Source organism: Pseudopodoces humilis, chromosome 27 (assembly GCF_049639895.1).
Source record: "Pseudopodoces humilis isolate 2021_Gansu_Grassland_sample_001 chromosome 27, ASM4963989v1, whole genome shotgun sequence".
Classification (NCBI taxonomy): domain Eukaryota; kingdom Metazoa; phylum Chordata; class Aves; order Passeriformes; family Paridae; genus Pseudopodoces; species Pseudopodoces humilis.
Genome location: NC_142226.1, coordinates 5,004,106 through 5,028,348, shown reverse-complemented (window position 1 = coordinate 5,028,348; position 24,243 = coordinate 5,004,106). Strand labels below are relative to the sequence as shown.

General features: G+C 57.9%; 2 protein-coding genes across 2 annotated transcripts; both read left to right on the top strand.

Moving 5' to 3' along the window:
- The first annotated feature begins 340 nt into the window (after positions 1-340).
- On the top strand, positions 341-4,994 carry MYCL (MYCL proto-oncogene, bHLH transcription factor). The gene is made up of 2 exons (XM_005529734.3): positions 341-932; positions 3,226-4,994. Exons 1-2 carry the CDS (start codon positions 428-430, stop codon positions 3,789-3,791), a joined length of 1,071 nt encoding a protein of 356 aa, XP_005529791.1. The 5' UTR covers positions 341-427; the 3' UTR covers positions 3,792-4,994.
- A 2,182-nt stretch (positions 4,995-7,176) lies between these two features.
- On the top strand, positions 7,177-22,321 carry TRIT1 (tRNA isopentenyltransferase 1). Its single transcript, XM_088067439.1, has 11 exons — positions 7,177-7,332; positions 13,417-13,559; positions 13,954-14,050; positions 14,250-14,398; positions 15,211-15,353; positions 15,592-15,703; positions 15,798-15,910; positions 16,926-17,003; positions 18,506-18,615; positions 18,912-19,029; positions 21,738-22,321. Exons 1-11 carry the CDS (start codon positions 7,177-7,179, stop codon positions 21,866-21,868), a joined length of 1,350 nt encoding a protein of 449 aa, XP_087923565.1. The 3' UTR covers positions 21,869-22,321.
- The last annotated feature ends 1,922 nt before the right edge of the window (positions 22,322-24,243 follow it).

The window sequence follows — 24,243 nt, the reverse complement described above, 5'->3', positions numbered from 1 at the left end:
GTGTCCCTCCTTAGCGCTTGCACCGGGGGATCCCCCAAACCCTGCCCCTCCCGCCGGGCCAAGGACGGCGCTGGGAGCCCCCGGGACGCTCCTGGGCACAGCGAGGAGCCCCAAGCCCAACGCACGGGGTGGCTGCAGGTCCAGAACCCCGGGAGCGACACCGGGGACCACCGGGGACCCCCCTCACCGTGTCCCCGCGGGGGGGGGCGGGGCACGGACCATGGCCACGCCCATTATGCAAATCCTCGCTCGGCGATTGGCGGGGGCGCGGCCGGGCTCCGCGGCCGGGCTATAAGAGCGGGGGAACAATGCGCCCGCGGTCCCGGCTCGGGGGCTGGCGCCGGGGTGGGGGTCCCCCCTCATCCCTGGGGCTGCCCCTCTCCTGAGCGCCCGTTCTTCTCTCGGCCGCTCCCTTCCCCGTGCCGAGATGGAGTTGGACTCGTACCAGCACTACTTCTACGATCACGACGCCCAGGAGGATTTCCACCGCTCCACGGCGCCCAGCGAGGACATCTGGAAGAAGTTCGAGCTGGTCCCCACGCCCCCGTTGTCCCCGCTGGGCACCCCCGGAGAGAAGGGGTGCTTCTCGGGGGCGGAGGAGCGCCCGGGATGGTTCTCCCGGTACTGCCTCGCCGGGGAAGAGCCGGAATATCTCATAGGGACGGGGCAGATCTTCGGGAACCTGAGCGCTTTCATCCTCAAGGATTGCATGTGGAGCGGTTTTTCAGCGCGGGAGAGACTGGAGAAGGCGATGACAGAGAAACTTTCCACGGGCACGCAGAGAGCCACCCCGCACAAACCGTCCTTCGCGCAGGATTTTGGGTTCAGCAGCTCCGTCAGCGAGTGCGTGGATCCCGCTGCCGTCTTCCTTTGCCCGCTGGCCGAGAGCAAGATCCCCGCATCCTCGGGATCCGAGGGCCAGAGCGATTCCGGTAAGGGATGGAGCCGCTCCGCCGCCGAGCTGCCCGGTGCCCCCGGCCTTGCTGGAGCCACGCGTGTCCACACATGTGTGTGCAGGGAGCCTCCCAGCCGGGCTGCGCCTTTGTTGAGGCTCCAAGCGAGCCCCGGTCCCGGCCCCACGAACAAAGCGGGCTCGGCTGTTCCCCTTTCCCGCTGGGTTTCTGTTCAGGAAACCCCTGTCCCTCTCGGGAGGGTGCGTGGGGCTCCCTCTGGCCCCTTTCCCTCGTCCCGGCCCCACGGAAACCTCGTGGGAAGGTTGAAGGGCAAGTTTGCAGCTCACCGCGCAAAGTTTGGGGGTTTGAGCGTTGCACTCCGCGCTCTGCCACCGGCTCGTAAATTCGGCTGCTCCCCCTTCTTCCTCCCACGGTCCGCCCGGGACGGGCTTCCCTCGGGATAAAAGGCAAAATATGTCCCGGGGGCAGCAGGTTTGGGAGCTGCGGCGTGTCCCCGCAGGCGGTGGCTCGGTCGGCCGGGCAGGAACAGCCGCCCCGGCTGCGGCGTGTCCCAGCCCAGCCCCGGGGCACGTCTGCCTGTCCCGCGTGGGGTGTGTGTGTGTGTGTGGGTGTTTACAACACGGGGGGGTCGGGCTGGGACGCGGATACCTCCGAAACCCCCCCGCCAAGGGCATTGTGGTGCCGCTGCCCCTCATCTCTCCAATCCCACGCCAATTTTCGGCGCTTATTTGCAAACACCCTCCGGCTCTCCGCAACCTCCCCGCGCCCCGTGGGGGCCCGTGCGATGTTTCCCTGGCTCCCGCGGAGGCCGGGCTGACTCGGCTGCCGTGGGAGCGCTGACGCGGTGCCGTGACCCCGTTAATAAATCTGCCGGTGGCCGCCACCTGCGCCGGTGAGTCACGGCGCGGGGCTTAATGCCATTAGTAGCCCGGGGACTGTAAGCCAGGTCGCGGGCGTTAAGAGGCTTAACCCAAATATGCGCGGGCCTGGCGGGGGCCGCGGGGATGCCGGTGGGGTCCCGGTGGGGTCCCGGGGGTCCCGGAGGGGTCCGGCCGCGCCACGTGGGCGCCGAACAAAAAGCAACAGATTGCAAACAATGAGAGGGGCCGCGCTGACGGACAGGAGCACGGACCAATGGGATGGCAGAACAGCCGGCCTGCCCCGTGAGCCAGCCAATGAGCGCCTCTGGGGGGCGGGGTTAGGCGGTGTGAGTTTTTATTAATGAGGTTGTGTGTGTGTACACGGGGCTGAGACTGCTCGGGTTGTGACACTGCTGAGTGTCCCCCAGCCCAGGAGCTCCAGTGTCAGGGGGGTTTGGGCTCCCTGGGCTGAACCCCAAGGCCTGGAGGGTTTGGGGTATCGGCTGGGACCACTATCTGGGCTCACCACTGGCCCCCTCACCGGATAATGGGGGCCAGACCTCTGCCCACGATGCTGAGGGGGTCGTTTGAGCATCTCAAGGGACCTTTAGCAATGGCTGTATTTTCCCCCGAAGTCTAGGAAAAAAGTTGGAGGCCCGTCCCCTAAAGTGAGAGCAGTGGCTGCGGATGTCCCCAGGGCCAGCTCCCTGCCACTGGGCTTTGCTGGGCCGGGACAACTGCAGTGGCAACAGGCAGAGTGCTTTGGGGCCAATTATGCTTTATTTAGGTCTTTCTGTTTCTGGGCTTGAGATGCCTTTGAGGTTCAGAGTCTGCTCTGGGACCTCTTCACCTCTCCCTCCCTCCCTCCCTGCGCGGTGGGGGATTGTCCCCTCTGTCCCCGGGAAGCCGGGGCTGAATGGGCTTTATCACTTGTGAAAAGTAACAAGTCACCGAGGTGGGAAGCTGCAGCCGAGGGAAACAAAGGCTGGTTCTGCCCTTATATCCCTCATTTACAATTTCAATGGGCCATGAAAGCACCCGACCGGGGTGAACTTTGGAACTAGGCTGTCCCAGCATCCTGCTCCTCCAGTTCCCCCCCACCTCGCAGGAGGGCTCGGCTGTTTCTTTCCTGGTGATCCTTTATGATGAACACACGTTGCTCCTGGTGCTGAAGTGAGGTGGAAGTAAAGCCTCCCAGTCCAATTCTGGGGGACCAGGCGCATGAAGCAGGGAGGGAATTCCACTCCTTCCCACGTGATGGTATTGGAAGGGCACTTAAATCACTCAGTCCCTTCTGGAGGTCGCAGAAGAGGTCGCAGAGTTCGCAGTGCGGGGGCAAACGTCAGTGGGGAGGTTTTCCAGGGAGCTGTGGGGAACCCATAGAAAGGTGGTGAAGAGCACTGAGCATTCCCAGCTGATGGGGGTTTGTTCTTTCTTTGCCGTGTGAGCAGAAGGTGAAGAGATCGACGTGGTGACGGTGGACAAGAGACAATCGCTCGGCCTGAGGAAGCCGGTCACCATCACGCTGCGTGCCGACCCCCTGGACCCCTGCATGAAACGCTTCCACATCTCCGTCCACCAGCAGCAGCACAACTACGCCGCCCGCTCGCCGCCGGACTCCTGTCCCCCTCCCGAGTCACCCCAGCAGGACCAGGAGGAGGATGAGCCACCCAGCGCTGCGGAGCCAGCCCCTGCCGTGAGCCTGCCTGAGCCTGGCTTGCCAAAACCCAGCAGCAGCCCCGGCTCGGACAGCGAGGACGTGGCCAAGAGGAAAAACCACAACTACCTGGAGCGCAAGCGGCGCAATGACCTGCGCTCGCGCTTCCTGGCCCTGCGGGACCAGGTACCCGGGCTTGCCAGCTGCCCCAAGACCCCCAAAGTGGTGATCCTGAGCAAATCCTCGGAGTACCTGCAGTCCCTCATCAGTGCTGAGAGGAGGATGGCAGCCGAGAAGCGGCAGCTGCAGCTGCGCCAGACCCAGCTGCTCAAACGGATTGCTCACCTTAAGGGGCACTAACAGCCGGTGTGCCCCCCACTCTGGTCCCCACAACCCCCCAGCTCCTTCTCAATTTGCACATTTTTTAATTTTTTGGTTGCTTGTTGAACCGTTGGCCCCGGGGGCTGGAGCGCGTGGCAGTGGCTGCGGGAACGGGTCCAGAGCAGAGACCCATCCCCAGCATCACCTACCTGGGGTTGGCTTCCTGGCGCTGGGTGTTCCAAAATTCCCCTTGTCCCTGCTGCGAAGCTTCCTCAGTGACTGCTCCAGGTCAAGAGCTCAAATTTATTCCCCCTCCCCAGCAGCCCCTGCACCCCTCTCTGCCATTTGCCACTCACAGCATTTCTGGGAGCTACGCCTGGGCATCCACCTCACCCTAAAAATCCCAAGCAACCACGTCTGCCTTGGCTCCTGGAAGCAGGCAGACACAGAGCCCAGCACGGGGCTGTCCTCTGGAGGGATCCCACGGAGATGGTGACGGCAGGATGTGTCTCTCACTGGGATGAACAGCACCCCGTGGGCAATCCCCCTGCTCGGCTGGACCGTACCTCACTTCCTTGTCACTTCACGCAGTAGCTGGTCCTGGATTTTATCTTCTAGAAACTGCTGCTGTAACTGCGAGTCTTATACTGTGTTTTTATACTGTATTTTTGTACCACTTTTTGAGAAGTATTGGTAAAGAGTTTGCTTTTTTATATATATATAAATATATAAAAACTTTTTTTTTTTTTTTTTTAGGGGGATTTCCTGCTGTGGGGGAGGGCTCAGTCCTGCTGCACTTTAGGGAGATCAGGAAGGGGCTGGCTCCTGCTGGACCCTTGAGCTGAGTCCTCGCAGAGTCCATTCACCCCCTTGCAGCTCTCCAAACCACCCATTTGCAATAACAGGGAATTTTATCCCTTTCCCATCCTTGTGAGCATCCTTGTGACCCTTTTTCCCCCCACCTTCGTGAGTTCTTCTTCACCAGCAGCCACTTAAAATCCCCAGCAAAGGTTGGGCTGCGCTGCCTTCCCTGTCTGTGCCCTCCTGCTGCCCGGCCTGTGGGGGGATGTGTTGGTGGCAGAGTCCCCTGTCCCCTCCCAGGGGTGCTGGCAGGGGTGGTCCCGCAGGATGGCACCCTGGGGTCCCTGCTGACCTGCTGAGAACTGTTAGAGTTAACACTGGTTGGATTTAGCACTTTCTTCATTACCTCATACTTCATAAATAAATAAGTTTGCAACAGTCTGGGTTGTTTTTTTCCGTGCAGTTGGCTGTGGGTTTCCATGGGGGGGCTGCTCTGGCCCCTGGGTTTTGGGGTATCCTGGTCATGAATAGAAATTAATCTATTTTGCACCAGGGTTCAGCTGCACCAAGACTGAGCTCTTTGTCCTGGTTTTCTCCCAGCGCTCCAAGAAGTGGTGGTGGTGCTGCGGCCAGGGGAATGAATCACCTGGATTATTTTCCCTCCTTCTAAGTGGTTTTATTGGCAAGGAAGGGCAGGCTGGGCTCGGAGAAGGCTTTGATGTAACCATAAACTCCCCTAATGGGGTTTGGGGCGGGGGGTGTGGGGCCATCGCTGCCACACAGGTCAGGGACTGGGGCTGGGTCTGGCAGTAACCCTATAGGGAGGGGGGGAATGCAATCCACTCGCTTCCAGGGGCACCAGAGAGCTCCATATCCCAGATCTGCCAAGTGGATGAAATTATATATACATGTGTTCTCCCTGCTGCCCCCAAACCTGACGCCTTTGGGTTTCCTTTGTCCTGGCAGCAAAAGCCTCGCTCTAAATGCAGGAGGGATGTGGGATTATGTTACTGCTGAGGAGTCAGGAGCGAGGAGCTGCTGCTGCTGGAGCATCGATCACCTGGGGGAAACCAGCCTTAAATAGCAAGGATGGCACACAGAAGCCCTTAAACACCCATCCCTTTGGTTCCAGCAGCGTTTCACACTCTTGTGTTGCATCACACGGTGTCACAGCCTTTCAGAGCTGCATTAAAAGGTGCTCTCATGACCCACAGCTTAACCAGGGAGCGGGCTGACCTAAATCTGACACCTCGCCCATGCGCAGGAAACAAAGCCCAGCTGTACCAGCCCCTCAAACGGTTATTTTTGTGGTGTTTTTGTGACACTCACACTCACAGTCTCTGTTGTCTCAGCTCAAGGTGACCCTCCCGAGAAGTTTTTTTTGCTTTTCGTGCTGAAGGAAGTTTAGAACATTAATTATCTTCCTTGGAAGTGATGAGCAGATCCATGGACTGAGCTGAGACTGTCACCAACAGGAGATGTCCCCAAAGCCCAAATCAAACTGAAGAACTGCGTTGCAGTTTGTAAACACCTTTGAGTTCTGCCTAAAGCTTGTGTCCATATGTGTCTACCTGAAACTTCCCTGGTTACTGGAGCACATGTCTCCTCTCATGTTGTCACGGTCAGGATGAGGGAAGGAGACTGACAGTGCTATGAAGTGAACAAAATAAACACACAGGGCTTTCCTACTCACTTATTCAGCTCTGCAATTTGTGAGTGTCAGCTGCAATCATCACAAGCCGGCATTGCCAGGGCCTGAATTCGTTATTTTTTAATGCACACTGCCCTGCTAACACCCTGCTCTGTGCTGTACCCCCCAAACCACTTCTGCTTGCCCACCACATCTTCCCTCCCGTCCCTGTGCTGGCCTGGGGGTGTCGTGGGCTCGATGCCGCCTTCACGCCTGGGCTGGCAAATTTTTAGGACAGTTTCCCGAGGCAGTGATAATCCCTTCCCTGCCAAGGGGGGCTGGCTGCCCACACCCCCCTGGCCCGCAGCCTCCCTCTCCCTGTTGCCATGGCGAGGGATGTGTGTTGCCAGGGAGAGCAGCACCGTGGAGGTGCCATGGCAACAGCCTCTCCTTTTCCCTCCCCTCTGTTGCCACGGAGACAGCGGCCCGCTCCCCATCTCCTGTTGCCGTGGCGATGGGAAGGACGAGCCTCAGTGGAAGCTGCGGTCGCCATGGCAACACCCTCCTCTCCGTTGCTACGGCAGCACCCCCCTCGCATCATCCCACTCTGCCCCGTTGCTATGGCAACAGCCCCACGCCTCACCGCTTTGCCCCGTTGCTATGGCAACAGCATCCTTGCCACTCGGTCCTGAGAAAGGGACCACGGGGCAGAGCCCCACGCGTGGACAAGGGCTTGGGGGGGTAACGAGGGACCCGAAAAGGGGTCGTGGGAGCAGGGAGGGGTTTGGGTACCCGGGACCCGGGGAGGGGACCGGGCTGGGTGCGGGGACCCGCGGCAAGGATGGGGACACAGAGGCACGGAGGGGGCTGGGGAGGGGAGCCCCGGCGGGCACGGGCACACGGAGCTCGGGGCCCGGCCCCGTCCTCCCCGCGGGCGGCCCCGGCCCCGGTCCCGGCCCGCCCCCGTCCCGCCCGCCCGTCCCCGGCCGGGCCATGGCGGCGGCGGCCGCGCTGTGCCTGGGCCGGGCCCCGCGGCCGCCCAGGCCTCTCGTGGTGATCCTGGGAGCCACCGGCACCGGGAAATCGGCGCTGGCGCTGCAGCTCGGGCTGCGCCTCGGCGGGGAGATCGTCAGCGCCGACTCCATGCAGGTACGGCCGGCGCCGGGCACCGGGGGGGCCGCGGCCGGGCCTGGGCCGGGGAGGAGCCGAGCCCGGGGCCCCGGCGGGGCCTGGGCCCGGGCTGGGGTGTTGGGAGGCGGCTCGGCTTCTACCGGGGGCGGCCTGGGCTGCACCGGGAGGGGTCTGAGCTCTACCGGGGGGGTCCGGCCTGTACCGAGGCCTCCTGGGCTGTACCGGGTCCGGCCTTGGCTGCACCGCGGAAAGTCCGAGCTGGGCCCGGTCGGGGCCTGGAGAAGCTCAGCCCCGGAGGCTCCGGGCAGGTTCCCTCCGGTTTACCCCAGTGTCCGGGTGCCTGTAGGGGAGAGCCCATGGGATGGATCCTGCCCGCTGAATGCACTGCCGGTGTCCCTGTCCTGTCCCCGGTGCTCCTGTCCCTGTATCTCTGGTCTGTCCCTGGTGCTCCTGTCCCTGTATCCATCCTGTCCCCGGTGCTCCTGTCCCTGTATCCCTGTCCTGTCCCCAGTGCTCCTGTCCCTGTATCCCTGTCCTGTCCCCGGTGCTTCTGTCCCTGTATCCCTGTCCTGTCCCCGGTGCTCCTGTCCCTGTATCCGTCTTGTCCCTGGTGCTCCTGTCCCTGTATCCCTGTCCTGTCCCTGGTGCTCCTGTCCCTGTATCCCTGTCCTGTCCCCAGTGCTCCTGTCCCTGTATCCCTGTCCTGTCCCCGGTGCTTCTGTCCCTGTATCCCTGTCCTGTCCCCGGTGCTCCTGTCCCTGTATCTCTGGTCTGTCCCTGGTGCTCCTGTCCCTGTATCCATCCTGTCCCCGGTGCTCCTGTCCCTGTATCCCTGTCCTGTCCCTGGTGCTCCTGTCCCTGTATCCCTGTCCTGTCCCCGGTGCTCCTGTCCCAGCCCTGGAACCCATCCTGCTGCCCCTGTCCCAGCTCCGGTGTCCCTGTCCCGGTGTCCCCGTCCTGTCCCCGTGGGCAGTTCGGTTTGTGTGAGCAGAGCCTCTGTGTCCCCTCCCTTCCCTGTGGGCTCTGAACACGGCAGCGCAACCAAAACTGCCAAGTTTGTTCAAAGTGTTTGTTTAAGTCTCCCATCCCAAATAAATTCACCTTGTCGAATGAAACCAGAGCGAAGGTGTTTTAATTTTAACCCACCAGAAGCTACACGGAGGTGTAAAGGGTTGTGTAAAGGGATGGAGCAGCTGGAGTAGCTTGGTACACCAGGGTGGTGTCCTCTGGTCTCAGCAAAGGGACACCAAGAGATTTGGGGAAGAATATTAAAAATTATCCTTATCTTTCACAAACACACGTGCCAGTGTTTGTGGTCTCATCTCTCACTGCAGGCAGCAGTATGGAATATATCAGTTGTGTGGTTGGGATAAGTCAACAATGAGGAGCAAAAACTCTTCTTTTTTGGTCTTAATGCTGTTCAGCTACAAGAGCTTTATCACAGGATGGACATTTCAGCCACCACAAGAATAACAATTTTGTTGTTTAGCAAAATATTTTCCTTACTGATCTGTGCTTTCTCTGCTCACTTCCTATAGTGCCTGAACTTTCCATCAAGTTTAATGTTAAATGTATTTATTATTCTACGTAAAAAGGTGTTTTCTGCCAGCAGCACCCTTTGTGCTGCTCAGAGATCAGCTCTTGCTGTCCTGTGCCCACCTCCCTGTTTCCTGGTCACTTTTTGTGTCCCAGTGAGCTAAATTCAAATTCTCAGTGCCCTGAATTTGGGGCAAGCAATCAGAAAGCAATTTTATGGAATGTTTCCCTTAAGCTCTTGGGGAAAGAGTGAGGTCTGAGCTGAACTGAAATCCTGAGAGGGCAAAACGTGAAGTGTGGGAGCTTTGGCCATCTTAAATATTGGGGAAGTGGCTGCTGACTGGAACGGTGCTGTGGCCACGAGGCTGCTGCTGCCTCCTGAGCTCTGCAGGAGTGTTTGGAGCCTCCTGGCACACCGTGAATCCCTGCTGGTGGACATTTCAGAGCTGGATCCCTGCTGGTGGACATTTCAGAGCTGGATCCCCTCTGAGGGACATTTCAGAGCTGGATCCCCTCTGAGGGACATTTCAGAGCTGGATCCCCTCTGAGGGACATTTCAGAGCTGAATCCCCTCAGGGATATTTTGAAGCTGAATCCCCTCAAAGATATTTTGGAGCTGAATCCCCTCTGAGGGATATTTCAGAGCTGAATCCCCTCAGGGATATTTTGGAGCTGAATCCCCTCTGAGGGACATTTCGGAGCTGAATCCCCTCTGAGGGATATTTTGGAGCTGAATCCCCTCTGATGGATATTTTGGAGCTGAATCCCCTCTGGTGGACATGTCAGAGCTGAATCCCCTCTGATGGATGTTTTGGAGCTGAATCCCCTCTGAGGGATATTTTGGAGCTGAATCCCCTCTGAGGGATATTTTGGAGCTGGTGGATGTTTCGGAGCGTGCGTTTTGTGCTCCGCTCCCTTCAGGCCCCTCCATGGGAATGCGCGCGGTGCGGGGAGGACCCCGCTGCAGGCGCCCGATGGCATCTGGGCTCCAGTGCCTCTTGTCCTGCTTTCCTTTTAATCTCATTCTAGCGTGACTGTGGAGCCAGGGCCGGGCAGCTCGGCTGCTTTATCCCGTAATGCAGCGTGCTGGCGAGGCGGGGGAGCCCCACCACGCTCCACTGACCCCCGGTGCCCCCCAGCCGGGGCTGCTTTCTGGCTGGCTTTGTTCCCGTGGCGTGTCCCCCTGCCACGCAGGGCTGGCTCTGCCGTCCTCACGGGAGACTCGCCGGGCTTTGGAAATCCCATTGCTCATTCGGGACTGACAGCTGCCAGCGAGCGTGTCGCCCTGTGTGCATTCATTGCTGGGCTCCCAGCGGCTCTGACAAATGCTGGCGGTGTTTTGGGCAGCTGCTGGAGCGGGAGCCAGGCTCGGGAAGGGGCCGGAGAGCCTCGGACCCACCTGTTCCCACACACAGGCACCCCTCTATCCATCTCTATCCATCTCCAGGGTGTTTTCGTCATGGCTCTGAGTCGCTCTGCTCAAATTACAGACTTAACTGCTGCCTGCTTGCAGCTCAGGAGCTCTGGTTAATCTGCTGGCCTCTTAATCTTTCTTTTTGTCCTTTCTGTTGCTGTTTGTCATCCTTGTGAGTTCTGTTGAGGAGTAAGTAATTCCTTGGAGAGCCGGGCAGGGTGAAGCCAGTCCTGTTTTCTCCATTCCTGGCACTGAACATGCAGGGATCCCTGTGCCAGCTTGATGAGGGCCCCATCCACTCATGATCCCACTGTCCCTTCTGGATCCCAGTGTCCCTTCTGGATTTCTCCCTCGGGAGTGCTGGTGCAGTTGCTGTAGCACACATTTCCCAGTCAGTGTGTGGAGTCAGGACATCTCCAGAGCCTTTGCTGGCATCGTTCTCATGGCAGGAATCAGGGCAGGGAGTCAGTCATGCTCTCCTTGCACCCTTGCTTGGTTTGGGTTCTCCACACGCCTCTCCAGCAGGGCCCCTGTGAAATCCTGATGTTTTCCTGGCCATAAATGGCCTGGATGTGCTTGGGGTCTGTCATATCACCTTCTCCACTCCTTGCACTCAGGCTGAGGATGGTGCTTTCCCCCAGCGATGACAGACTTTGGGATGATGCACAGAACTGGTGTCAGAGCAAAGATTTGGGAGAGCCTGCCCTTCCTGGGCTGCAGATCCTGAAAATCGTGGGTGTTTGTGCGTCCTGCCTCAGTTTCCCCACCTTTTCCAAAGGTTGCCTTCCAGCCCAGCACGGGGGCTCAACACAGAGATGGGAGGATCCCGTCAAGGCTAAGCATCTTTAGTGCTTGCTTGTGTTCCGTGTCTCGGAGCCCGGCTGCTCCAGTCTGCCACTAATCTGTTTTGGGGCCTTAGAAAGCAACAAAGGCTTATCTGAGCCGCTGGCTGAAAATAGAAATGAGTGTCAGGAGGACGTCTCGGTGCGAGGCCCTGCCGACAGCCAGCTGGTGGAAACCTTCTCCGGGCTCACTGCCTGTGTGTAAAAGGCTGCCTTTGTTTCCTCCCAGCCCACACACTGACACCGCATTCCTCCCCTTGTTGCCAGATATTCCGGGAGGCTCTCGGTGTTTAATCTCCAGGAGAACACGGGGATAGCAGCCTGTGTATCCTGGATGTGTCCGTGCAGGGCGCTGGGAGCTGCTGGCTGACTCCGAGCCGCCCGTCAGCTCTGTGTGCTCACTGTGATTTCAGTGGGAATTGGAGGAGCTGGAGGGTTGGAAATGGGGAGAGCAGGCACGGAGCCAAAGCTCACTGAATTCAAAGGCTTTCTGTGCCGGCTGGAGGCCCGTGTTGAATGGAGCTGTGGAGCCCAGGGATCAATAGGCTGCCTGCAGCCACGGGGCATGTTGGCAGAGCTGCCTGTGGGCCCGTCCTGCCTGCTCACCGTTCCCTGGGGCAGCTGCCTTTCTGCAGGCTCTGCTTGCCTTCCCTCTCCCCCTCGGTTCCTGCCCCCTGGGCCAGCCTTTTGGGATGGGAGCAGGAGCCAGCCCTGGCTCTCCCAGCTCCAAGTGCCAGAGTTAAGCAAGGTGGGAGCGGAGCTGGTTCAGCCGCCCTGACAGCTCGCATGACTGCTCCAGGCAGGGCTCGGGCTTCCCTGCTCCACTAACCTGGCATCGTCCCTCGCTGCCTCTCCATGCCTGGTGCTCGTGGGTCACCTCTGTGTCACCTTGTCCTCCTGTCTGGGACCAGGGGAGCAGTGGGTGGAGGCCGTGCTGCAGCCGGAGGTTTGGCAGCTTCTCAGAGGGGATTAAGGGGAAATTTATTTCTTGAAGTCTGGCTGGGGTGGGTTCTGGGGGGAGGGATGGAGGAGGAAATGAGTACAGCCATTTCCAGTCCTTTTCCCCATCATCCCGGTTTATCCCATGCTGGGAGACTTCTCTTGAGCAGGAAGGCTCTGAGAACTAAACACATCCTTCCAAAGCACCTCCTTTGCCACCTCCTGCTCAATCCTGGGCATGGCACAGAGCTGGGCTGGCCAGAGAGGCTTTACGTGCCCTGCTGTGAGCTGCCAGCTCCCCGTGCTGAGGAGGGTTGTGTTTGCATGGGAAGCAGGGTAAGGACTGTCCTTCCTTCTCCTGCCTGGAATCTGCTCTCGCTGGGAAGGACTCTGCTGGTGGAACACCAAGCTGTGGCAGCTCCAGCCCTTGCAGCCCCTGGATCTGCGGGCTGGGCTGTGGCTGGTGCTTTACACAGCCTGGAGGGTGGATTTGCTGCATCTGCTGGGATCCAGGTTGCCTTGGCTCTTTACCAGGAATGCTGCAGAGGAGTTGGCTTGGGTGGCTTTTCTCCCTGCTCTGCTCTCAGCTGAGGGCCAGCATCTCTCAGCAGTGCTCTCACAGGCTGTGTGTCCCCAGTTTGTGAATGAGGACGTGTGGGATGCTGCTGGTTGTGCTCACCGTTGTCTCCTGGTATCTCAGCCAGGACAGTGCCCCATTCCCCTGGGATCGCTGACCTGCTGCCTTCTGTATCCATGAGGCTCAGGGAGAGCAGGCAGCTTTTGAGCTGTGCATGAGCTGAGACTGTTTGTGCGTGTTTAGGGGGCTCCATGTGTGTTACATCCACAGAGATCTCTGTGTGCTGCAGAAAGGAATGATCCTTGTCCCCACATGAGACTCTGTGCTGGAAACCTTTGGAGAACAGCACACCTGAGCTTTTAGCTGCAGCAGCAGATGAGGAGGTGGCAGCTTGGGGGCCCTCGTTTCAGAGCTCTGTGCTGGGCTGGTGACACTGCCCAGCCTCTGACTGCACTGTCCAAGAGCTCAATCAGCCTTCCCACCCCTAATTACAGGGTTGTATCAAACCAGGAAAGCAGTCACGAGCGGTTGGACTCAACGGTTCATCTCCCTTGGGCAGGACAAACACCAGGGAGAGGCAGCCTGGCCCTGGCAGGAGCAGGTGTTGGCAGGATTCCTGCTGCCCTGCCCAAACGTGGCACGTGCCTCTGCTGTGCCCCTGCCTGTCCCCTGCCTGTCCCCTGCCTGTGCTGCCTGCCCCAGACGCCAGCAGGGGCTGGGAGGGGTGGCTGGGACAGTGGGAATCAGTGATCAGTGGGTCACAGAGGTGAAGGACAGGCTCTTCTCTTCCCCAGGTGTACAAGGGCTTGGACATCATCACCAACAAGGTTTCCCTGCAGGAACAGCGTCTCTGCAGACACCACATGATCAGCTTTGTGGATCCCCTTGTCTCCAACTACACTGTGGTGGATTTCAGGGACAAAGCTGTGCCTCTGATATCCTCTCATGCTGCAGCCTGCCTGGCCGAGCAGGAATGGGCTTCCCCCCTCCATGGCCGGAGGGATCAATGGTTGGGCTCTCCACCTCCCAATTGACTCTATTTTTTCTGCTGGTGAGAGGGGCTTGGGGCTTCTTTTACCCAGCTGACCCTCAGCACAGCCCAGGGAAGGTCTGTGCTGAGTGTTGCCCTCCCTGGCAGTCCTGGGGAGTTTTGGTGGTGGCCGGCAGAGGTGACAGACAGTAATGAGAAATGGGGTATACCTCTGACCCTGTCCTACAGCCTTGCTGGTTCCCTGGGGCTGGGAGAGTGGGATCTGAGCCCCAGGCTGCTGGTCCCACAGCCTTCCCCCCCTGCTCTGCATCTGTGCTTACGCTCCTTGACTCTGGCACATTGAAGATATCTTCGCCCGGGACAAGATCCCCATTGTTGTGGGAGGAACCAACTACTACATCGAGTCCCTGCTCTGGAAGGTCCTTATCAACACCAAGGTACCGTGGGGGGCTGTGAATCCCTTCAGGAAAGGATGAATCCCACGTTTAGGGCAGGCTTCCTGCACGGTGCTGTCCCTGCTAGAGAGGGGCAAGGAGAGACCTAAAGCCCCTTCTTCACCCCATGGCTCTGGGGGGATCTTGTTGCTTACACTGGCCTTGCACAGGGTTTGGTTCAGGGCTGTCCTGTGCCCCACAGGAGAAGCCCAGCAGTGCCTCCAGGCTGGAGAGTGACAGGAAAGTGGAGCTGGAGCAGCTGGACAGTGCTGAGCTCCATCGGCGCCTGAGCCAGGTGGACCCGGAGATGGCGGCCAAGCTGCACCCCCACGACAAGCGCAAGGTGGCCAGGTGAGCCTGGCATGCCAGGGCCAGGAGGTGCCAGGGCCCAGCACCCCTTCCCGAGGAGCATTCCCACCCCAGGTGAATGCTCCTGGTGCCTGGGGACCTTGGAGTGCTGGTGCTGGGGGCTCCCTGGGATCTGAGCCCTTTGGCCACACAGCCCCAGCCTGAGCTGCCTCTGAGGTGCTGTGCTGTGCTCTGGGGCTGCTCCTGCTCAGTGCCCCAGCAGCAGCAGGTTTGTCTGGAGCTATTTAAAGAGCAAGCTGCCCTGCTGGCTGAGTAACATAGCTGAGCTCTGTGGGAACAGCACGGCAGCAAGACCAGGCTTGCTGCTCTGTCCCAGCCGAGCCCTGGCCCCGGGGAGCAGAACACCGCCCACCCCATTCGCACGGTGCAGGGGGATGGAGGCTTGGGCACCAGCACAGCTCCTCCACCTCTCTCCTTCCCTGCCGGGGTGGGCTGGGCTGGTGGTAAAGCTCCACAGCAGCATCTCAGCGCTGGTCCCTTCCCTGCAGCCCTGCCTGGCTGGAAAGGGCAGGGCTGGAGCCAGATCCCTGTCCCCTGCAGGGCTTGTCCTGGTGCCAGGCAGGAGTGGGTGGCTGTGCTCTGGGCTCCTTGGGTGCCAGCACTGCACCCCCAGGACCTGGCTGTGCGTGGATGCCGGGCACGGGACGGGGCTGGAACCTGCCCTCCCCCCACATGAGAGGGTTGGATCTCGGCGAGTGTCTGCGGTTCCCTTTGCTGGAGCCCCCGGGGCTGCTGGGGGAATGGGAACGCTCGTCCTCACCCAGCCTTTGAGCTCTGTGTGTCTCTGCTTCCAGGAGCCTCCAAGTGTTTGAAGAGACAGGGATCCCCCACAGTGAAATCTTGCACCAGCAGCAGGAGGAGGAAGGTGGGGGGCCCTTAGGTGGGCCCCTGAAATACCCACATTCCTGCATCTTGTGGCTCCATGCAGACCAGGCAGGTGAGAGCGGGCTCCTGGCTGGCTGAGGAAGGGCTGGCTCCCTGCTCCTGCCCCAGCCTCCTCCCCGGAGAAGGCAGCGACTCCTCTGGCATCAGTGGGTGTGACACAGAACCTGCTGGGCTCTGCCTTCCTCAGGTGGAGCAGCAGCCTGGCAGTGCTGACTCGAGTCCTGGCAGGCTGTGCAGCCCCCCAGGACACGGCTCCCCGCGGCTCAGCGTGTCCTGCTCTCCTCCTGCAGCTCTGGATGCACGGCTGGACAAGCGGGTGGATGACATGGTGGCTGCGGGGCTGCTGGAGGAGCTGAGGGACTTCCACTGCCGCTACAACCAAGAGAAGGTGGCAGAGAACCGGTGGGTGAGCAGCCAGATCCTCTCTGCTCCTCCCTCTGGAGGTCTCCCACTGTTCCACAGGAGATGGCTGTGACCCCTGCCTTTGGTTCTCCAGGCAGGATTACCAGCACGGCATCTTCCAGTCCATTGGCTTCAAGGAATTCCACGAGTACCTCATCAGTGAAGGGAACTGCTCACCCGAGACCAGTGCCCTGCTGCTGGAAAAAGGTGGGAGGAGCACCCTGTGTGCCCCCCAAAGCTCCAGGTGACACCACAAGATGGTCTAAACCAAGGTCACAGCCCCAGCTGCACCTTTCTCTCTGCATTTCCCACTTCTGCCAGCCCAGAGGGGCAGAGACTCCTTTCCCAGTGCTTGGAGATCATCTCAGCACACTCAGAACAACCCCACCCTCTCCTCAGAGCTCCTTGCGAGATGCACAGGGTACAGGGTGAGCTGGGATCTGCAGCAGGTGCACTTGGGTGACGGGAGCCCAGCTGGGGTGTGAGAGCAGGGTAGAAAACAGGAATGACACAGAGCTCAGCATGTCAGCAGCACTGTGGTGACAAGGAATGTGTGCATCAGTCAGCAGGGATGCATCCTTTGGTGGTGTGTTATTCTGGAATGTCTGGACTGATGTTGGAGGGGAGCTGCTCTCTGCACAGGAGGGGGCCCAGGCAAAGTCCATCTGCGCCAAGGAGGGTTCAGTGTGGAGGTGAAGACTGAAGGAGCCACAGAAGTGATAAAAGGCTTGAAAACAAGTCTGATGCAGAAGGAGCTTGTTGTGTCTGCTCAGGAGATGATTAGGAGGGATTTGATAAGCCTGGTACTAAATATTGAACAGTTGTAGAATGGTAAATCATCCTCTGCTGGGTGGGATGAACAGTACAGAGCTCCATTTGTGCAGAGAATTGGGCATTATGAGAGCAGTGCAGCACTTGAACAGGTTGTCCTAGCTGCTAAAAGCTTCAGGGTGGAGGGTTTGCACCCTCTGTTTATTCAGGGATGTTTGGGGTACCTTGTCCAGCCTTTCCATGTTGCCACTGCCCCTCCACTGTGTCAGTGCTCAGCTTCTTCTCAGTGCAGGCACAGACCCCCAGAATGACAGTAAGAATAATTCTCATGGTGCCACCCAGAACAAACTTCCTTCTTGTGTGATTTCCCTCCCCTTGGAGCCTACAGCCTCTTCTCATTGACCTTTGGGTTTTTTTTTTTTTCCTTTTGTTTAATCCTTCTGTTCCAAAGGGATCCAGGCCCTCAAGCAGGTGACAAAGAGATACGCCCGGAGGCAAAACAAATGGGTCCGGAACCGCTTCCTGAAACGTGAGTCCTCTGTTCCCACCTCTCCTCATGCCCCACTCCAGCTCCAGAGGGGACACTGGTGCTTTGGGGCAGCCTGTGTTTGGGACTCTGCTCCCAACCAGCCCCTCCAGGAGCCACCCAGAGTCCCCATCCACCCACGAGGCTCTGCCTCCCCCAATTCCTTCCCGCTGGTTTGGGTTGCACAGCGGATCTCCTGCCCCTCCTGAGGCGTGTCCTGCCCACAGCCTCTCATCCCAGACACTCAGGAGGCAGCTGTACCCCTGTACCCCATCCCCTCCCAGCAGCAGAGGGATAAAATCCCAAGCAGAGGCTCAGCCCCGTGTCAGGCACCGCTGGATGATGATGATGATGATGGTCACAACATCCCTGCAGCTGAATGCTCCTGGGGGGCTCAGGGAGGGCGTCCCCACGCACCCACACATGCTCCTGGCTGGGAGAAAAGCCCATTTGACAGCTGCCCTCCAGGTTAGGAGCAGGAGCCCCATGGCCACGCTCTCTGCAGTGGCAGGGAGCCAGCAGGACTTCCCCATCCCAGCCCCAGCCTTGGAGCAGGGCCAGCAGCAGCAGCTGGGAGCCGGGCACTTGTTGAAAGGTGCTCAGCAGGGGCAAAACAACAATAAAATAAATAATAAAAAAAAGAAAAAAAAAGAAAAAAAAAGAAAAAGAAAAGGCAGGGAGAAACTCGAGTCAAAAAAAAGATGGGCTTTGAAGGAGGCACAGGAGCTTTGCCAGAGCCATGTGCTGGGTGGCTCGGCTCACCTTTCTGGTGGCAGGTGTGCTTCAGATGGGCCTGTCAGGGGCTTGTTTGTGGGCACAGCAATAAAACCAGCACCTGCTGGGGACTGGCACGCGGAGTCTTTGATGCCTTTGTCCAGGCAGGGACAGCCATGTGCCCATGGAGGGCAGGTGAGCCAGGGAGAGCAGCCAGGTCACCCAAGGGAGCAGGTGCTCTCTGATGGCAGCTGTTTCACCCTGTCCAGGCTGCAGCAAGTGCCCTGTGCCCTGGCACTGCGCCAGGAGAGACCAAAGGGGTGGCTGTGAACCTGTGCCTTGTCATTAGTAAAGCATCTCCTGCCATGTCCTGCTGCCCCTGCGCAATCAGTTCCAGCTCTGAGTGGGAATCTGCATGCTCAGATCCCTCATCCAGGCTCCGTGTCTGCATTCCTTGTAAGCGTGGTGGGGTGGCTTTGTGCCTGGATGCAGCTCTTTCATCCCCCCAGCCTCCTGTGGACCAGGGCTGGGCTGAGTTGGTTGTTGTTGTGATGGGCTGTTGGCATGCTCAGATTCCAGGACACTCTCCCAAGGGCAGCCAGCTGTGAAGATGCTTCCCCGAGTCCTGAGGTGCTCCTGCTGCTTGCAGGAGGGAATTTTGGCTCTGCACAGCCTGGTGCTGTTGGCTTCTGAATGCTGATAGGAAAAAGCAGATCCCTCTGCTCCCCCTGGGTTCTGGGAGGGGCTGCTGGGGCTTTCTGGTGCTGAGCTGCCTCCTTGTGTTTCTGTAGGTCCTGGGCCCAACGTGCCCCCAGTTTATGGCTTGGAGGTGTCTGATCTCCAGCGGTGGGAGGAGGATGTGCTGAAACCTGCCCTGGAGATTGTGGAGAGCTTCATCCAGGTACTGGGGAGTTGGGCTTCACACTGGCTGGCTTCTCTGTGGTCTCCAGGCCCCCTCAGTTGGCACACAGTCTCTCTCTGGAGCAGGGCTGGCTGTTCACATGCCCAGCCTTGGCATTTCTTTGCAGCAGTAGAAGTTTGTTGTCTCGGCTGAACATTTTCCCCAGTGCTGCGCTTGGTAAAACTCCGGTGTCTGTCTTGCCAAGCCTCTACGTTCCCATCCCAAACTCTGTGGAAGTGAGCACAGGCAAGTGTTGATGGGGCAGAGACTGATTTGAGGCATTGTTTGATCTGCAGGGCCGTGAGCCCCCGGCAGAGCCCCTGAGGATGGAGCGCGACGAGGAGGAGAACAAGCGGAGCCATCGCGTGTGTGAGCTCTGCCACAGACTCATCATCGGGGACAGGGAGTGGGCAGGTAGGGCCCAGACAGAGCCCAGGAGGGCACCTGGGAGGGCTGTGGGGCTGTGGGGTGGTGCAGCAGCTCCCCTGTGGCCGGATGACCCCCAGCTCATGATCCTGGGATTGTTTGCAGCCGTTTGCAGAAGCTGTGCCACAGGAACCATCTGTCAGGATTCCCCCCTTCCCTGGGCTTCCCCCCCCTTGCCCAGCACCCAGTAAACACAGAGAGCATCACACCAGGGATCTGTGTGAGCCTGTGTTTACTCAGGGCTCCTGGTCCTTCACAACACTCCGGATGCTTCCTCAAAAAGCACAGAGCAAATCTCTCTCCTCTAAAATTCTGTTGTGTAAATGAAAGTTACTTAATGTTTTTAATAGTTTGGTGTTGCTCCAATATTTCCTATTTGTGTGTGTGGTTTTTTTTTTTTTTTCTTTTTAAACTATTCCTAGCTGTAATAGTAATAGGGATTTTCTATTTTCAATAGACTTACTTTAAAAGAGCTCAGCTGGAATCAGATTAAGTCAGTGAATTTATCTGTGCTGGGAGGCTCATGCTGAGAACCAGAAACAAAAAGTCATGGAGAAACTGGCTGCAGAAGTGAACCTGGTAAATCTCCATGTGTTGCCCAAATACAGGATGTGCAGGGTCATGGTTTAACCCCAGCATCTGAGCCCCCCACAGCCACTCACCCACTCTGTCTCTGGGAGACAGAATTGCAAGGGTGAAAGTGAGAAAATTTGTGGGTTGAGTTAAAGTTTAATACAGAACACAAAGTAAAACAAGGAATTAATTCACTGCTTGCCATGGTTGGGCAGATGCTCAGCCATCCCCAGGAAAACTGGGCTGTAACATGGCTTTGGGATGACAAACTCCATCATCCCCATGTCCCCCCCTTTCTTCCTCCTTCCCCCCAGGAAGCGTGAGCCGTATGTTCTGGGATATCCCTGGGGTGAGCTGGGGTCAGCTCTCCCAGCTGTGTCCCCTCCAGCCCCCTGTGCACCCCTCTGAGTTCCTCTGAGAAGCAGAAAAGGCCTTGACACAGTTCCAGAACTCTCAGCAGTAACAAAACATCCCCGAGTTCTCAACCCTGTGCTGAGCACAAATCCAAACACAGCCCCAGACCAGCTACTGTGAGGGAAATCAACTCTGCCCCAGCCAAAACCAGCAGATGCAGACACAACCAAAGATAAATTTCCCAGGCTGTTGGGTTTGAGGAGTTGCTTTTTCCTGACTGGGAGCTGGCTCTGAGTAGGAGGCTCCTTGCAATGAGATCAGTTAAGTGCAGTTGTTATTTTAGCCAGTCTCAGCTGTCTCAGGAGGTGCTTTGGAGGAGCTCTGGCTTGTCCAGAACTGAAAGCTCTCAGGGTCCCTGTCATCCTTTAGGTCCAGCAATTTCTGTGATCAGCTGGGAGCTCCTTGAGGTCCCCCCAGATCCCGCAGCTGCAGCTCCATGTCCTTGGGGATGTCATCCCAGATACCAATCGATGGTGACAATGCCTCCCTCAGCCAAGACCAGCTGTTATTCTCTGTGTCCAGCTGAACTGGGCTCACATCCCCAGATGGTGGCAGAAAAATGCTCCAAATCCTGGGTGTTACTTGTGCTTGCAGAATGGAAAAGGAACAGTGGTGGGAGCTGGGTGGATCTGCACTCTTGGTCTGTTTTCTTAGGTCAGGTGACAGAGAATTTTGGGAGCTGCTTTCCCAGTGCCCTGCTGGCTCTGGGGGATTTTAAGATTGTATCTGATTTTACAATTTATGTGGACTTCAAGAGCACAACTCCCCAGACATCAGCAGCAGCAATTGGCACTTCCTCAGCCACTGTAGCTTTGGTGTTGCTTGTGACAAATTGCAGGAGGTGAGACTTAATCTCAGGCTGAGGGTGACCCTCCAGCATTGTGACAAAGCAGCAGCTTTGCATGTGATTTCATCCTTTGGCAGAAAAAGGATGGCTGGAAAACACCTGAGGGCCTTGATTCAGCCAGCACATACCCTCATTTAATTAAGGCCCTGCTTGAAAAGTTAGTGCTTTAATTGCTGCTCTGATCTCTTGGAAATGGCAAAACCTCCCCGCCAAGATGGTCAGACCAAGCCTCCCCTGAGATAAAACCGCTGATAAGGAGGTTTGGCTGTCCTTAAGGATGTGATTTCACCGAGAAATGCAGCTCCTGCTGCTCCAAGCCGAATCCCTGGGATTACCCCTCTGTTCCCATCTGACTCCTGCTGTGGTGCTTTCATGGCTTCGGCGCTGCCCTGCAATTACTCAGAAGTTTAATTCTGCTCCAGGCTTTTCCCTGGCTGCCCTGTAGGATGCACAAGATATTGCCAGTGCTGTGGTGCAGTCCTACAAATGATCCTGGCAGTTCTCCACGGGGAGCAGGGAGTTGCACAACCTCACCTGCAGCCTGCAAAGTGCCACCTCTTGGGAAACACATCCCCTCTTCCCTGGAGAGGTTGGGAGCAGACTTTTTGGGAGTGACAGCCTGCAACCTTCTGCTTACACAGAATTTTTCCCTCTCTCAGTTCTTCCTGAGGAGGTTTGGGAGCTTTATCCTCTTCTAAGCCCTGATAGTTTGGCCTGGAAGTGTCCCAGGCTTTGGGAGTTCACTTTTTGGGAATGAATTGTGCAGGAGGCTGGGAAGGGAGACTGCTCTGCCCTGCGTGGGGGTTGGGCTGTTTCCTCCTCCAAATTCCACAGATTAAACTCTGTTTCCCTCTTCCTCCAGCTCACACACGGTCCAAATCCCACCTGCACCACCTGAAGAAGAGGAGGAAGGTGGAGGCGTCCGGAGGGACCGCGGGGGACAGTGGGGACGCAGAGACCTCAGACGAGGATGGCAGCCTGCCTTTGCCTTAGGCCTGGAAAAGGGAGCAGCTGTGCATCCACCTGCGTGGAGAGGAAGCTCCTTAGTCCTGGGCAGTCCTGAACCGAGGAGCTGAGTCATTTTTATATTTTTTTTTGGGATGAGGCGGGCGTGTGACGGCAAAGGCTGCATGGGATCCTCTGTTCCCATGCTCCCCCAGCCCTGCCTGGAACGGGCTGTGCCCCGGGGCAAGGCTGCTGGGAGCATCCTCCCATGCAAAGTGTGAATTCCTGCCAGAGCTGCATCCTTGGAATGGCTGAGCTGCTGGTATGTGGTTGTGTGGATCTCAGAGACAGAAATACCCTGACTCCTCCAGCTTGGCCGGGAGTGCAGCTCTGGAGCCCAGCGAGCTCTGGCTGCCTTTATTGTGGAGAGGATATTTTTTTTTTTTGTTCTTTTATATGCAAATAAAGTTGCAGGATTATTGTGGCTTCCCCTCCCTGTTAACAAGCGCGGTTTCTTTGCTCTCTGATTCTGCCTGGCCCCGGTTCCCTGCTCTGGGCACAGGGCAGGAGATCCAGGTCTGGCTCCTTCTCCCAGTCACCTTTTCCACAGCTCCTGAGGGAGCTGAGCAGATGTTCCCAGCGTGGTGGGGGCAGGGAGCCCTGTGCACACAGCAGGTGCAGGAGGAGCTGGCACCTGTTAAACAGGAACTTGGAAATGATCTCATCGAGTTTGCAACAGATGAGCCTGTCCTAGTTAAGGCAGAATTCCCAGGGGGTTACACTGTGGTTTGGCACAGGGAACCGGCCCCGAATTTGAATCGGAGCTACTGAGCAGCAAACTCCTGCTGCTGTGTCTGCCAGGCAGTTGGTGTCCCAGTGTTGTTCCTGGAGGATGTGAGTGCCATTTGTGCCTGGAATGCCGCTCTGGTGAAACCAGGACAGCCTTTCCAGGGCGTTTGGGATTCTCCTGGCAAATTCAAGCCTGGGAGGGTTTGAGGGTTGGTACAGCACAAGTTTTTCCTTGTACTGTGCCATGTGGCAAGAGCCAGGGCTCATCCTGCCAGGGAAGGGCTGCGTGGGTGGATTTCCAGCATGGGCTCTGGAGATTCCTGCTTTGGTGGGGATTAGATTAAACCTCCCATTTGTGTTCCTCAACGTGGAATTATTCCTGTAGCACCCCGTGGGGCGGCTGCCTCGGGCTGTGTGGGAGCTCGGACTGAAGGGAATACGAGGGGAAGAGCTGGGAATTTGGCACTGGGCAGAGCTGGGCACCAGCTTTGGAATGCTGGGCACTGTGGTGCTGCTGGGTCTTTTCTCCAGCCCAGACTTGTTTGCCATCCATGCTGACTCAACCCATGGATGTGGGCTCAGCCCTGTGCTGGAGGACATGGCCAGGAGATCGTGGCATGGAATTGTGTTCTCCCAGCCTGCAGAGACAAAGTGTGAGCTGGGAATGAAGCCCCATGTGCTGAGCTGGTTTGTGACAGCTCTGAGATGTTGAGTCATCTCCCCAGGCCAGGCTGGCATGGCCAGGGCAGTGCTGGGAAGGAGGGCTGGGATTATCTGCTCTGGCTCCTGGGTGCAGTCAGATGTCCATACTGTTAGAGATGGATTAAATATCCTTAATCGGTTTAATATGAACTTTGTTATCCCCACAGATTCATGTTATTCCTCTTCCACGGTAGCCTGTTCTCTTCAGGAGCCTGCTGGGGATGGGCTGTGCTGGGCAGGGGCTCCCAGGCCTTTTCCCCCTTGCTTCCCAGGTGTTCCAGGTGAACAGGGTGTGCCACACGTCCTTGTCCATGCAGTGGAGTGGGAGGTGGAGGGAGGATCCTGCCAGCACCGTGGTCCAGGTGGGTTTTCTTCCTTGGAGGGGTGGGGGCTACCATTGAGAACAGTTAATTTCAGTTAATTTAAGCAGAGCCAGGAGCATCCCTGCCGTGGGTTGCTCTCCAAGGGAGGTCACTCTCCTCGCTGTGTTGTACCTCTGCTGTGTGAAGGTCTTCAGGCAGGGAGTGGGACTGAGCTCTCGGCAGGGTGACACCAGCTCCTGGTGCTGGCACCAGCTCCTGCTGCTCTGGGCCCTGCAGAAGGGACAAACAATGCAGGAATCGCTTGCCAGTCCCAGCCAGGGCTCGCTGAGAAAGTTGTTGTGGTCTCAGGTTTCAGGCTGCTGTCAGTGCCGGGAGGTTTGGGGATGGGGAATGGCACTTCACTCCATCTGCCCTCCGCTAATCCCCAGACAAACGCGGCTCTTCCATCTGTGCAGCCGGAGCCGCCGAGCCCATCACACCAGCCACTTAATCTAAATGGCTTTGGCCAAAGATAAGGTCATTAATTACACTGGGATTAGAAAACAGTCCAGGCCCGGCGTGGCTTGGCTCGCCATCCATTAAAGTCCTCGGCACCCTGGTCTGGCTGAG

Coding starts and splice junctions, on each gene's coding strand:
- MYCL (XM_005529734.3), top strand. CDS start 428: ATGGAGTTGGACTCGTACCAGCACTACTTCTACGATCACGACGCCCAG. Junction 933..3,225: donor CGAGGGCCAGAGCGATTCCG/GTAAGGGATGGA, acceptor CCGTGTGAGCAG/AAGGTGAAGAGATCGACGTG.
- TRIT1 (XM_088067439.1), top strand. CDS start 7,177: ATGGCGGCGGCGGCCGCGCTGTGCCTGGGCCGGGCCCCGCGGCCGCCC. Junction 13,560..13,953: donor GACAAAGCTGTGCCTCTGAT/ATCCTCTCATGC, acceptor ACTCTGGCACAT/TGAAGATATCTTCGCCCGGG. Junction 15,704..15,797: donor GAGAAGGTGGCAGAGAACCG/GTGGGTGAGCAG, acceptor TTGGTTCTCCAG/GCAGGATTACCAGCACGGCA.